A 15,252-nucleotide genomic window follows, 5' to 3' on the forward strand; every position below is an offset into this window, starting at 1 on the left:
CAAATCACCGCGGCGGCCGTACGGTTGGTGATCCAGGCCACCAAAATCGTCATAGTCAGGAAGACCACTCTGCCCGCTGCCCGACGAGCCGCCAAGAAACCATGGCTCTCCCGCTTCGCGCAAATCCTTGACGGCATCGAGATGAATCAACGTCTTGTATTGCAGCAGCGCAGGAGGCGCCTCCTCTCCAGGCTCCGGCACGGCGAGCCACCGCAGCGTGGGGATGCCCTGAGGGTGAGCAGTCCACGCCAACAGCTTGAACGAGGACAAGTCCGCGCGAGAGCAGGTTTCCGGCACGACCGAATCCACTTTGCAAGACGAACCCAACAACTCTTCCACCACCGATCTGTCCCAGGCGTGGGGAGGGATGCCCTCAATCTCGAGCCAGACCTTAAACCCGAACATGGCATGCATTGCTTGTGACTGGCGGTTCCACGGCCGGAAAAACAACCTGTCTCCTTCAAACTCCACTATCGGACATGCAGAAACTCTGTTCCTCAACTCCGCAGAAGCAAAAACTACCAAGAAGTCTTCCGGTCGATGGCGATGGACGGACACCAGGTCGGGCGGGATGTCCAGCTTGCCAGCTAGAACTTCAAGAATGCGCTCCGCAGGGATCTCACGCCTCGCCCCACCAACGTACGCCACCATGGCGAACTGGAGGCGGCGCTCAAGATCTTCCACCGTCTGTGAACGACGCACGATGCAGATCTCTGTGGGGTCTTCCTCGGCATCGATGATAGTCTGCAACCGCGGCGGCGCCAGCGGTGGCCACACCAGGTGCGCATCCTGGCTCGTGCGCTGCTGGGGGGAGGGGCGGTGGAGCAATCAGCTCATCCACCGAAGACGGGCTACGGGGCCTCTTGCAGTCCTTGGAGCCATGCCCGGGCAGCCCGCAGCGGAAGCAGACGATCTCGTTGATGCAGTCGACCCGGAAGTGTCCCTTCTCCAAGCAACGGAAGCACTTGTCCCTCATCTCCGGCGACATCGCCGGCCTGCCCGACGCGCGTCCCAGATCACTGTTCTGCTCACCCATGGCATGGCGCTTCCTCCAAAGCTCCTTCTTTGAGGGGGGCGGCTGCACCCATGGCGCCGAAGGTGGCGCGGGAACAGGCTGCGTCTCCACCTCCGCTCGCGGGCCGCGGACCTCCGAGCCCTCCGACTCCGAGGAGATCCCCAACCCCGAGACCACCGGTCGCTCACCAGATGGCCTGAAGATGGAGGTCACCGATCTCGGACTCGAGGCCATGGCGCGGGAGCGGCTTGAGTACGTGCACAGAGGAAGGAGAGGAGAGGTGGCCGCCGCGGTCGGAGTGACGCGCAGCGTGAGCGCAGGGCGCGGTGGACCGCGAGGAATTTTTGAAAATAATTATGGTGGTAATCACAAGCCTACCGTACATATGGTCCAAATGTGATGGTTGAGTGGATGTCGTTTGTTGTAGAACCAACAATGCAACAGGCTAAGTTTCTAGATTTTCACTAAAAATCAAGATTTTTTTTTTGAGAAAGTATGATTGTATTCAAATCACGACATAATACAAAGTTCTTAACCCAAACAAGCACACCCTAACACATGCATAAACAATCAGAATAACAAAGAGCACCTTCAAACAACCAGCAAAACATGAAGACCTTCGGAGCTCTGTGTCATCATCCCTAAACTTTGCGAGGAGACCCATGCAACATAGTAATCTGCATCCAGACTCATGCAGGTCCTCATCTTCAACTACGCCATAATCATTGCCATGCTGCTCCCCCATTTATAGCGCAAAAAAGACAAGGACACACATGTGCATCCAACACGCCTGCACCAGCCTTCACTATTTGTAGCTTTGGGTACCGCTATATGCGTCCCTTCTAGATGGAAGAGAACTAGGATCCGGTTCCGGCGCAGCCGCCGAGCCAATCGCTCGAACAAAACAGGACATCCCTCCAGCAGCCGCACAAAGAAGGATGAAGAAACACAACAGGAAATCATACCAACGAGGAAGAAGAATATTCGCCTCCATACAACCACTACCCATCCGAGGACCAAACCGGCCAGTGCCGATCGACCTCCAGATACCATAGCCCGCGAACTCAACAAGATCCGGGGATCCCCCACTCCGCTAGCTCCTAAACGAAGGCTAGAGCCCCGTCTGAGAGCGAACGAAGCCCGGAGGAACTTATTCAGACGCACCACCGCGACGACAGCCTCAGTAGCGGCTCCATCAATCCTAACCCTACCGAGAACACACCGGACGCACAGGTCCGAGGTTTCCTCTTTCTCCCGCCGTCGGAGCGCCTTGCGAAGGGAGAGGGAACCAGCGGCGACGCACAAAGGGATCGGCTGCTCTTGAGATGGCCTCGCTAACCACCCCGCTCGAAGCATTCGCTAGTACTACTAAAATCAAGATTTGGCTTCATACATCGCCGTGATGTTTTTCCAATTTATGATTGTAACTATAGGCGAATTCCCGTGGCGGCGCACAGCACTTGCAAATCCTCTATGAATGCGCTGGCAACCAAAAACCATCAAGAGAAAGAAGAAATCCTCTGTGGATGCACTGGCAACCAAAAACCACCAAGAGGAAGAAGAAATCCTCCGTGGATGCGTCAGCAACCAAAAACCACCCAGAAAAAGAAGAAATCCTTCGTAAGTGCGTTGGCAACCAAAAATCAATCAGAGAAAAAAAAATTCTCCGCGGATGCGCTGGCAACCAAAAACCATACAGAGAAAGAAGAATCCCGAACAAGTCACCACCACGATACCAGGCGGCAGGCCTGGCTAGCAATCTAAAACTTTGAATATGCAAAAAGGTCACCACCACGGTGGGGGCATTTCCTAAACGGCGCTCTCTGCGCCCGATATAGTTCTTTGTGCAATCGGACGCACACCCCTCCGTCCGCACTGGGCTGGCCCGTCTTACCTTTTTTTTTCTTCTACTCTAAATTCTTTCAAAAAAAGGTGTGTGGGGGAGGATTCGAACCCTTCACCCCACAGTCTCTTTACATGCGCAGTAACCACCGGGGACAACAAGCTTTGGTGATTGAGAGCATCTTTCACAGTTCTTCAAATAAAGAACGTGAACCTGTTTTCTTTTCTTTCTTTTTTTGCCGGTTTTCTTCTGTTTGTTCTTTTTTCTATTTTGTGAACTTTTTTGATTTCGGGAACATTGTTTTGTGAACCTTTTTTGAATTCGTGAACTTTTTTCAAAATCGATAAAAAATTTGCAAATCCGTTGAACATTTTCTCAAATTTGATGAACTTTTTTTGTGAACCTTTTTTGAATTTGTGAACTTTTTTTCAAAATCCATAAACTGTTTGCAAATCCTATGAACATTTCTCAAATTTGATGAACTTTTTTTGTGAACCTTTTTTGAATTCGTGAACTTTTTTCAAAATCCATAAACTTCTTGCAAATCCAATGAACTTTTTTTTGTGAACCTTTTTTGAATTCGTGAACTTTTTTCAAAATCGATGAACTTTTTTGCAAATCCGATGAACTATTTTCAAATTTTGTTGAACTTTTTCCGAAATTGATGAACACTTTTTAAAAAATGGACGAACATTTCTACAAATTTGATGAACTTTAAGTAAAATGATGAACTTTTTACAAATTTGATGAGCATTTTCAAATTTGGTGAACTTTTTTTCCAAGTTCAATGATCTTTTTTCAAGTTCAATAAGTGTTTTTAAAATAATTAGGAAATCCAATAAATAGCGCTAATTTATTGGTTCTTATACACTTCGCGTTCATTTGTACTAACTAGGGGTTCCTTGTTGTAGTGGTTAGCGGAATGGTTCCTCCTTTGTAGTTTCAAGGCATGAGTTCGAGTGACGGTACCGGCAGTTTTTTGCGTGTTTTATTCACGAGACATTTTTCCTTCTACAGCGTGTGGTGGGCCGGCCCATGAGGTGCGACGTGCAAGTGCCAGCTTCCTGAACCGGCGCTTAAGGCGCCGGTTAGGAGCTCCCCACGGTGGGTCCCTGCAGGCAGGCAGGAGCCGGAGCCTGGAGCCTTCGGTGCGTGTTTTATTCACGAGACATTTTTCCTTCTACAGCGTGTGGTGGGCCGGTCCATGAGGTGCGGCGTGCAAGTGCCAGCTTCCTGAACCGGCGCTTAAGGCGCCGGTTAGGAGCTCCCCACGGTGGGTCCCTGCAGGCAGGCAGGAGCTGGAGCCTGGAGCCTTCGGGTCATTCGAGGTGGCTCCCAACGAGACGACTCGCTCATTCTCATCTGTGGTGTGGACAGCCCGCTCCTTGGTGGGCCGACGCCACCCTCGCGCCACCGTCACTTCAAATCAAATTGAAAAAGGCGATTATTTATTAGATAGAAGAAGGAAAAAAAGACAAGCTAATGAAATCGTTCCGTGTTCCTCTTCGTGCTCCAACAAACAGAAGAGGAAAACAGAAGGAGTTCGTTGGCCGCACGTGGCGCCACCGAGAGACGGCCCATAAAAATCCCCAAACCAACTTCCTGGATCCCCTCCCTGTTTCCTCGCGCCGTAGCTTTCCACGGATCTTTCTTTCTCTCCTCCACCTGCCTTGGCCGCGAAGGCGCCACCTTTCCCCAGACCCGCCGGCCGACCTCTGCCTCTGCGCCGCTCGTCTCGCTCCTCTCTTGTCTTCTCTTGTCGCGTAACACAAGGCAGGCGTGGGGGGCTCAATTTGGTTTCCATAGATTGAGATTGATTTCGGTGCCCGGAGGGCGGGATGATGGGGCTGGGGCTGGGCGACCCGCCGGCGGATTACGCCTCCATCATGGCGGTGGGGTTGTTCGTCGCGCTCATGTGCATCTGCATCATCGTCGGCCACCTCCTCGAGGAGAATCGCTGGATGAACGAGTCCACCACCGCGCTCTTGCTTGTCAGTACCGTCTGCTCCTCTGCATCTCTGTGTGTGTTTGTTGTGGTTGCTTGATTTGATCCTTGCGCGCGTGGGTCTGCAGGGGCTGGGCGCCGGCACGGTCATCCTCTTCGCGTCCAGCGGGAAAAACTCGCGCTTAATGGTCTTCAGCGAGGATTTGTTCTTCATCTATCTGCTCCCACCCATCATTTTTAATGCAGGGTATGTTCTTCTTATGCAAATTACTACAGTATTTATGCACTAGTCTTGCGCTGCTTTCTCTTGTGTATCATTCATGAGAATCCTTCTCTTGAAAGAAATTGAAATTAATGAATAGGGTCACTGATTTGCTGTGCTCCATGCTGGAGCCTAACATAACTGTTCTGATTTTAGGAGTGTCCCATATTATCGATTCCTCTTTTATTGCAAAATTTGGTTTTCTAGGTTAAGATGATGGAAACTACCCAAGGTTTTCGAGTCGACTAGTCGGTCTTGGGTAGCGACTCTTGAATAGTCGACCCTGCAGTTGCGACACGTTGTTGAGTCTTGAATTTTTTTTATGACTCATCGACTAGTCGACAATTAGTTGCGACAGTCGTTCGACTCAAAAACAGTGAAACTATCTAATGCATAAATCGTACTCTCTAATAACTGAATGTGACTATATCTTTTAGAGTAACAAGGAAGGCTGATAGTAGTTATATTAGATATTAACTGCAAGTTTTGCTTAAGGAGCCTAACAGTTGCATGACTCACACTACTCTTTTCCCCTATCCCTGACCAGGTTCCAAGTGAAGAAGAAACAATTCTTCCGCAACTTCATGACTATTACATTGTTTGCTGTAGTTGGGACCTTGATCTCCTTCAGTATAATATCCCTTGGTAGGTTCTCTCCCTCTTAAAATTTCACTCAGCATGTTGCTTTGTTGCTCATCTGTCTCACTGGCCCAATCTATCACAGGTGCGATGGGGCTAATATCAAGGCTGAACATAGGCTCCCTTGAGCTTGGAGACTACCTCGGTCAGTTCTTTAACCTGGAGTATAAACTTTTCCATTAACCTAAGTATAAGAAGAATTTCCATTGCGTGTCTGCTCTTCTTGCTTTTGACTCCTTCTGCACGTTCGCTTTTTCAGCACTTGGGGCAATATTCTCGGCAACGGACTCTGTTTGCACCTTGCAGGTGTTAAACCAAGATGAGACACCCTTCTTGTACAGTTTGGTGTTTGGTGAAGGTGTTGTTAATGATGCGACATCAGTTGTGTTGTTCAATGCAATCCAGAACTTTGATCTTGGAAATTTCAGTAGCCTCAAATTCTTACAGTTCATTGGAAATTTCCTCTATCTATTCGGCGCCAGCACCTTTCTTGGAGTAGCTGTAAGTTTTGTCCTGGTTCCACCTTTGGCTTTGTTAACTTGTCAAGTTCTGCCGTCTCACTGAATTTGTGGTGTTACTGCAGAGTGGACTTCTCAGTGCTTATGTCATCAAGAAACTGTACTTTGGCAGGTTGGTACTTGGACACATTGAATTGTGTGCTTGATATGATACCTGTGTCACCAATCTCAATACAATTTCAGATTTTCTAATATGCTTTTATGGTTTGTTCCTCTAATTTGGCATTTTTTCCAGGCACTCCACTGATCGTGAAGTTGCTATTATGATGCTCATGGCTTATTTATCTTACATGCTGGCTGAAGTAAGCACCCTGCACTACTAACTTCACATAGATACTACACAATCTGTCACTATCAGCTAGCTCTAATTGATATTGACTGGTTGCTTTGTGTTGCAGTTGCTTGATTTGAGTGGTATTCTCACGGTTTTCTTCTGTGGTATTGTAATGTCACACTATACCTGGCACAATGTAACAGAGAGTTCCAGGGTCACAACCAAGTAAGTATCTGCATTGTTTGTATCAGAAATACATGTGAATCCATCATTTGACATCTGAACTTCGCTGATGCTTATGTCATTCTATGCACAACAGGCATGCCTTCGCCACGTTGTCATTCATCTCTGAGACGTTTCTCTTTCTCTATGTTGGCATGGATGCATTGGATATAGAGAAGTGGAAGATTGTTAGTGAAACATATAGGTATGTTCTCTATCTGCTTCTTTCCATGTCTGTAGTAACATATTTGTTGTTCACATCCAGACAGTTTTGTTTTGTAACACATTTTCTGTACTATGCAGCCCAATGAAATCTATTGGCTTGAGCTCCATTATTGTGGCGTTGGTACTGGTTGCAAGAGCTGCATTTGTTTTCCCACTATCTTATCTCTCCAATTTGACCAAAACAACTCCAGGGGAGAAGATCTCTATTAGGCAGCAAGTGAGTGTCATATTAGAAACATCTTATGTATGTTATGTCCTTTCAAGAATACTCCTGTTACTTACTTGATGTGGGTTATTCAGGTTATTATTTGGTGGGCGGGTCTCATGAGAGGTGCCGTGTCAATTGCATTGGCCTACAATAAGGTAAAATATTGTGTCTGATCTATTCCATATGTGCTTTGGGTGTAATGCATGATCGAGTTTTCTAGTCTCAGTGTTTTATCATACTTAATAAGTACTCCCTCCGTTCCATAATTCTTGTCGTGGTTTTGGTTCATTCCACAATTCTTGTCGTGGTTTTAGTTCACATTTGAACTAAAACCACGACAAGAATTATGGAACGGAGGGAGTATATGCTAATGTAACACCTCATTCTTTATTAGAATTCTGTCATTAAGAACAGATATACCAAATTTGTCGACTTAAATGGGAATTCAGACCAAATTTGTGAAAACACATCATTGTGAATATGCAATTTGCGTGCCGAACTTTGTTTATATACCTTCCACCGGTACACTTCAACCATCATTGGTGAACAAATTTCATGAAAAATCATAGTAGGGAGTTGCATAATTTACGTACTTTTGGAAAAATTGAACGTGTCCTGCTTGACTGCATCTATCAGCCTGGAATACCCATTATAGCCTGTTTGGTTGGGGGATATTAGAGGTAGGGAATAGGAATTTAAGGGGTAGGTGACATATAATCCATTGTTTGATTGGAGGGCAAGGGAATTGAGGTGGGATGGGGAAAGAGAGAATTAAGGAGGTCAATTCCCACGTATCTCTTCCCAGCCTCGTCCCCGTTAATTCATGTGGGAAGTTATTTTCTCTCAAATTGCCTTTACTATTCCCACCACACACCAAACATGGGATTGGACAATTCAACTTCCCATGCCTGAACTTAGCATGTCTGAAGCAAAAAGGTGAATTCAAGGCCGGAATATCTTCGACATTCACTCCCTACTGATGGACGTTTGTAAAATAGCACTACCTGCATAGTAGCCCTGTATCGATAACCCAAAACCTGTTATACAAGCACAACCTACCTTCTTGTTTTGTCAGTATAGTTGACGTATTTAGTTGTGACATGTGATGGAGCTTAACTATAGTTAAAGATCTGAAGAAGATATTATGTGTAGGACATCTCACAATGAGGACGGGATATCCTCCACAATATTGGATTCGTTATCTTTTTAAAATAAATCACCTATCCAAAAAATCATTCTGATTTAAAAGGAGTCATCAACAAATCAAGAATGTGTTATTTCCCCCCCATTTCAAAAAATTACAATAAAAAATATCCTGCCAAAAATTGAAAACATGTGGTTAAAGAAAATGATAGTAAGCATATATCTTTTTGTCACTCTTTTTTAGAAAGAAATATTAATATATTCGTTACCATTGTAATATGATATCTCAATTAGGGTGTGCGTGCCCGTGTAGCTGGTCTATTTGCAAATGAAACTGCTCCAGGAAAAGGCTGGATTTTTGCTTATGTATGTTCATGTTGTTTGCATTCGTGCTTTGTCTAACTAGTCATTTTATCACTTGCAGTTTGCAAAATCAGGGCACACTCAGCTCCCTAGCAATGCTATCATGATCACCAGTACAATAATTATTGTTCTTTTCAGCACAATTGTAGGTTTCCTCTTCCTCTTAAATAATGCCATACATCCTTCCATTCAGGGCAACAAAATCTCTAATATGAACAACCACATAATATGGAAGCCAACCTCCAGACAATTACTCATATTATCACATCTTTTACGTTTCATCAGGTCTTTGGGCTACTGACTAAGCCATTGATCAGACTCCTGATTCCAGCGAGGCACCTCACTAGGGAAGTGAGTGCCCTTTCTGAGCCATCCAGCCCGAAGTCCTTCCTTGAACAGCTGCCCGGGAATGGGCCTGAGACGGATCTCGAGAATGCTGTGAGCATACGCCGCCCGACGAGTCTCCGGATGCTCCTGGCGAGTCCAACACGGTCAGTCCACCACTACTGGCGCAAGTTTGACAACGCCTTCATGCGGCCGGTGTTCGGAGGTCGAGGCTTCGTCCCATTTGTCCCTGGATCTCCCACCGAAAGCAGTGTACCATTACTAGCCCATGGAAGTGAGAACTAGAGGACTGCACAGAAGAGGAAGGGGATTATCTGACAGGAAAAGAAGTTTTGTAAATTAGCTACGGTGAGTGTAATTGCTGTAAATCTGAGGTAGAACGGTTCTTCGTAGCTGCTCATTTAGGCTAATTTCCTGGCCTGCATACAGTTTTTTTAGCTGACCTGCATAGAGTTGTGTATATCTCACTAGCCACTGCACATTATAAAGGAGTATTCGCCCGTAAAGTGCACCTGGAGGCTGAGCTTGAGGGAGGTCTTTACTTTTTTCAGTGAAAATACTATTTCCATGCCTAAAATATTCTGAAAAAAACACATAATCATATATTTGTAGTATACTCAGATGTGATGTACACAAAAAGGACAAATACATAGATTAAAATGGGCTTTCTCTGTTGTATTTGGACCAGATATTTGTGTTTTTCTATTAGTCTTCAAATAATCGCATTAGTTAAGGAAATCTTACACATAGTTGAAGAACATGTATATATATTTGTACGACTTTTTTTGATACTTTTTGAAACTTTCAAATATATTTTGTATTCTTTTTGAAAATGGCATGGCTGGCGTCGCTCGACCGTATAAGGTCATGTACAATGCATAGCCTCAAGGTGATGCCTCGCATGCCATGTAGGATCGGATATGACGTAAAGTAGGTTCGGATAGGGAAGCGGGATCCTTTCCAGAAGGCGGGTGCTTGAAGAGAAAAAGTATGGTCCGATAACAAAAGCTGAAAAAGTTGGAGTGAAAAGAAGAGGTGCATATGTACTAAAATTTTTATTTTTTATTTCTTAATGAGGCCCACTAGTGATAGCTTGCATTGGGGAGAAAAAATAAATTTAGATGCCTCAAATTACTTTTTGTCATGGAGCATATGTATCCATATGCCATCATTGTACATGCCCTAAGCCTTCAATCGGTTCTCTTACACATCAATTAGGGTGACATACACGTCATTACGGCGGCGGCTGGTCGTACCTGTGCACCCAGCTCTTTTCCACCCAACCACTTCTTCTCCTTTTCGAGGCGTAGATCGCCCGTCATCTGATTTGCTTCGTCAAAGCGGATAGCATTATGAAATTGATTATATTCGTAGAAAAAGCACCCCTATTTAATAAGTCCTCGGAAATGATCTCATCCAGTACTTCTCTCAGCCTATTTGCCAAGACTTTGGAGCATAGCTTGTAAATGACATTGCACAAAGATATCGGCCTATACTGTGATATTTCTTGGGGGTTCTACTGTCAGCAAGTGCATTATTATTTACTTCACCGCGTACTTAAAGAATTGTTGGTAGCAAAGAACAGCACTTGATAGAAAGGATGCTAACCAAGCCTCTTCTGTTTAAGCAAGGCTAAGCCAGAATAAGGGGTACAGTAGGCTGGTGACCCTGACGATAGCACTAAGACAGCCTCGGGAATCTCCTCAATCGTTGAAGAGTGCCTCGGGAATTGAATAAAAGCACTGATATCCATATAATCCTATAATTATGCTCTATTCTCTTGAAGAGAAGACACTTGAACTTCGTCATGTGCTATTGATCCTTTTGAACCTAAATTCACATTGGCATTCTAATCTTTGATTATTTCTTAATAAATTCGACCCGGAAGGCTTTTTAGCACATAAGGAGTGGTGTGCGGACCCACAGGCAGTTACCAATATATCATTAGATTAGTTAATTCCCACGCGCCAAACAGGGCGTCACCACACTGCCTCCCAAAGGCTTCTTTTAGGCTTCCTCGCCACATCACATGCTTGCTTGCTTTTGCTAATCCGATCCAGAAAAAACGAACATTCTCCCACGTGCTTCGGGCCTTGCAATAGCAGTAGATGCTACAGACATGGTGTCATTATCAGCGATTCCTCAATCGATCAGAAGAAAGGGAATATAACCTGCCCCTCATTGTCCTTCAATCATGGTGCAATGAATATCGTAGATAGAGTGATTTTGATCTCATATAGCTAGTTTTCCTTTCAAAGTGAAACGATTTTCCTTTTACGTTGAGATATTTGAATTGGATTTTATTTCACCACTACTATCGTAACGCACAGAAAACACTGACGTTTCCGCTCTCTTCCACCCCCTGCCACTTTACCTGAGCACTGTGACGCAGTAGGTCAAGTATTGAGTTTCTGCTAGTATATCAAGGACTTATGAGAACTGAAAAGAAAAAAACGAAAAAAGGAATTCTCATAGTTCATTGAATTAAGGGAGGGCCATTCGTGGGGGGTTCATGGAAGAGTTGGGTTCGATTCCCTTTATACGCGATGTGGCGAAAAAGACTGATTCAACGAAATATGCCATGCCAGCATTAAGATTTAAAACGTGTCGTCTACTTCCAGGAAATGTTCGGAACAGAGAACTTTCTCTAATCCAACGTCGTATTCTCCGAAGATTGAGGAACAAGAGGAGATCCATTAAAAGAAATCTTTCTCGGAGAGAAAATCTAAACAGTAACATCAAATCACAAACTACACGAAAGTTGTCTCTTTATTATGGGGATTTACCCATAAGGGAGATGCACAGAGGAAGAGAACGAACTTCATATATCCCTTTTTTACTCAATCAAGAAACAAGATCGGACGTGATTCCGGTTCGTCTCCATTTTAGTGACACTCTTCCTCAAGCAAGGCAGCCGATAAGTCATCGAAGGGTTTGTTTGAATAATGGACTGGTAACCATTACTCATTTGAAAGTTTCCCACGGTGATCTAATATCTTTTAAAGAAAATGACGCGAGAACCCGCGGTTTTGAAATAAGGAGATCTTTCTATATCGACATATCAGTTGGAAAAATCATAGGCAAATTCCTATCGGCCATATCAGTTGGAAAAAGAAGAGGCAAATTCCTACCGGCCAGAATCTGGAGAAGAACAAAAAAAGAATGGTTCCGCTTACTCACAACTCAGAGGGGATGCCGCTTACTACTCAAATCCAAGGAATTGCAAAAGTTGCGTTCTTATATGCAAGAAGAAGACTTTGAAAGAACAAAGAAGTTTGGATCCGCAAAAGTATGCTTAGGCAGTTCCTTCGCTGAGCACAACAGAATGAAGAGGAATTTGTTTCATTTCAAATACTTCTTCTTATTGAAAAGAGGGAAGGAGAAAAACCGAAATCTTCCTACTCGAACAATAAGTCCTTTTGTAGAAAAGTCTTCTTTATATAGTAATTCGACCTATTGCTCCGGATCCCCGTTTACTAGGAAGATAAGAATCAAAAGGATCGAACTACCTACTCATTATTCGGAGGTGAATCATAGAACACTAAAAGCTGTGGTATCTTATGGACCTAACATAGGTCACATCCCTCACGACATAAGATTGAAAGATCCAAACCTTCCTCTTCGGAGCGGAAACGGACGTGGCCAAAACATATAAAAAAAGATCGGCCTAGTCGCTCATAGGGACATATCTATCCGGATAGAGGATAGTCTAGATCAATTTTGAGAAAAATCTCTCTCTATATAGATAGGTATCTCTGTGGATAGAGATAAAGATAGGGATCCCTATAAATCGAAATATATGGAAAAAGTGCACTTTTTGACTACTACTACTATTTCTTAGACTTTTTCAAGGAAACATCGTTTTTTCGATTTTGACTGAATTGGTCGGAGCGTAGACGAGCAAGCAGAGCCCAGGAAAGAGGTCAGATCGTCATAGAGCAGTCGACTATAAGTATAAGACTGCTGGCCTGAGAGAAGGCAGTCTCTCTCGGGAAACATGGCCCAATTTCTCTTCTTTCTTTTCACACGGGCAACAATTGGGAATAAAACAGACCATGAACATGAGTTTAAAATGTAAAAAAAAGGGAAGAGTGCATTCTCCACTTTCTTATCTCGAAAATGCGTAATATAGTGATGTCATGTGTCTGTTTCTCTGAAAAGGTGGGTCGGCCCTTAGGGCAAACAGTAGTGCCAGGTTCCATTGTGGAACGGTCGTTTGCCGGTGACCTTTGTCCGCTGTAGTACGAGTGACTGGCGCATCGCATCCAATCTCTCATGTCAATGAGTCAGTTAGAAAACAGCTCCAAATGAATCAGTGATTTCCCCTTTATTTCCCTCGGAACCAAGGGGAACAAGACGAGATTCCGTGTTCACTTATCGATTCCAAAATGAATCGAATTCGTGAACTTTATAACGATATTACTCCTCTTCCTTACGGCTCCCCTGTGCCTAGTGATTTCTCGTGCTCGATTCATCCCATTCTAGTATATCTACTCGGCTATCCTTAGAAAAGTCAAAAGATAAGGAGCTCAACCTGTGGAAATCCTACTACCATCGGCTGTCACATTCGTTCCCACTTACCGCAGGGATGGATCAAGTAACTGGTGATTCTTTTCAAGGTCAGATGCTTTTTGGGCTTATTTTCTAAAAAATCTTCATTTTGATCGAAAAAACCCGGGGTTAGGCGAATGCGCGGGTACTCTTGATCTGGCTGCTCCATGTAAATTTCCTCATCCAACTCCCCATTAAGGAAAGCCGTCTGCCCATCTGATGAACGAGAAGACCGTGCGAGGCAGCCCGTGATAGTAGTACTCGAATGGTGGTAAATCTAGCCACAGGTGAGTAAGTATCAAAGAAATGCCTACTTTTGCTGCTATGCGGATGGAGGACTTTTGGGCCTGGCATTACGAGAAATCGGGACAGTTCTCTGTCCGTTCTGCTTACCGGATGTTGATAAAAACGAAGCAGCGACGGGGTACCCGTGGATCCACTATGCAATAGACCACTCGGGTAGTGTTGCCATAGGCGACACGCAGAGCCCGCACTGTCAGATGGGAGAGCGCCAACGGCCTTTGGACGATGTCAGGAACGGGGGACCTTGAAGGATCAGGAAGAGAAACATCTGAGCCACCGTCAGACTCATCACCGTCGGAGCCAGCGTTGTCAGGCGCCTGAATAGCATGGGATCAGTCCATCATCGCCCGCAGCTTCACTTCACTTCAGTTCAGCTCAGCATACTAGGGAGACCACGGGGAATGTGAGAGTACTGACATATGACCCAATCGCGACAAAGCCTTGTGCTGCAACAACTGTGGCTAGGGATAAGAGTTCCTCGGCTGCAACTTCCAATAACTAAGCTCGCGTAAAAGTATTAGTTAGCGGGTCTTGGTTGAATAGTGGATCTTGGTTGAGAAACTCATAGATAGAGATTGATCTGTTTGCTCTCCGCTTAGTGGTTTCTTACTCGGTCTCCTCATCTGAATAGATGGTCGCACGCTTCAACTAGAATCCAAACCATAGTAGAACGGGGGCTCAAAAGGAAACTTCAGAGCTGGAATATATAATCTCCAGTAGTACACTTAGCCCTTCGGCCTTATTTCAACTTGAACATGAATTTGCAGCACATTTTGGCGTTATTATATTAACATAAGCATTGAACACTGACGGCTAGCCCATACATGCAAACACAAGAAATCAAACCAAACAAAGACACTTAGCATAGGAGTAGATCGGAATCAAACTAAGACAAAGAACACCTGACATGAAAACAAATGTCTCCGTCGAGTGGATGATTAGACACAGGCGGAGTATTCAAGTTGTCCCTACTTCAAGTTGTCCCTACTAACTAACGGGTCTAATTATCGCTGGCTCACAGGCTCCTTCGAAGCAAACATTCGCTGCGCCCCTCGCATTCAAGCTCTTGCTTTGTCCTGCGGCCTGCCCTCTAAGCAAAAGCAAGATCTAGACAAGAGTGAAAAGCAGTCATAATATTAATAATCTAAAAAGGTCTTCCTTGGTTGTGTAGCTAATCCCCCTCCTTGACAAGAACATAATTTTTGCATCTTCAAACTGGTTATGGGTGATACCCTCATTCCCCATTAACTCACTAGAAAGCCCTTTGAATAAGCCTCAGGAACACCCATTCCTTTCGGATCAGGGGGTGGTTGTTTTAGCTACTCGTTCGGGAAACATTAGACAAAGTTACTTATTTGAGAAAGTAAATGAACCTGAAATAGGACCTATGTGATAG

At 44.8% G+C, this 15,252-nt stretch overlaps 2 protein-coding genes across 2 annotated transcripts; both read left to right on the forward strand.

Annotated features, from left to right (window-relative positions):
• Positions 1-4,414: 4,414 nt before the first annotated feature.
• On the forward strand, positions 4,415-9,531 carry LOC125529599 (sodium/hydrogen exchanger 2-like). Its single transcript, XM_048694010.1, has 13 exons — positions 4,415-4,849; positions 4,932-5,050; positions 5,613-5,710; positions 5,790-5,849; positions 5,964-6,205; positions 6,288-6,334; positions 6,458-6,524; positions 6,621-6,721; positions 6,816-6,923; positions 7,022-7,160; positions 7,244-7,306; positions 8,719-8,802; positions 8,943-9,531. The coding sequence occupies exons 1-13, from the start codon at positions 4,697-4,699 to the stop codon at positions 9,285-9,287; spliced, it is 1,626 nt and encodes a 541-aa protein (XP_048549967.1). The 5' UTR covers positions 4,415-4,696; the 3' UTR covers positions 9,288-9,531.
• Positions 9,532-11,400: 1,869 nt separating this feature from the next.
• On the forward strand, positions 11,401-13,530 carry LOC125529600 (ribosomal protein S4, mitochondrial-like). Its single transcript, XM_048694011.1, has one exon. The coding sequence runs from the start codon at positions 11,515-11,517 to the stop codon at positions 12,655-12,657; it is 1,143 nt and encodes a 380-aa protein (XP_048549968.1). The 5' UTR covers positions 11,401-11,514; the 3' UTR covers positions 12,658-13,530.
• The last annotated feature ends 1,722 nt before the right edge of the window (positions 13,531-15,252 follow it).

This window comes from Triticum urartu, unplaced genomic scaffold (genome assembly GCF_003073215.2).
Source record: "Triticum urartu cultivar G1812 unplaced genomic scaffold, Tu2.1 TuUngrouped_contig_5718, whole genome shotgun sequence".
In the NCBI taxonomy this organism is placed as follows: Eukaryota; Viridiplantae; Streptophyta; class Magnoliopsida; order Poales; family Poaceae; genus Triticum; species Triticum urartu.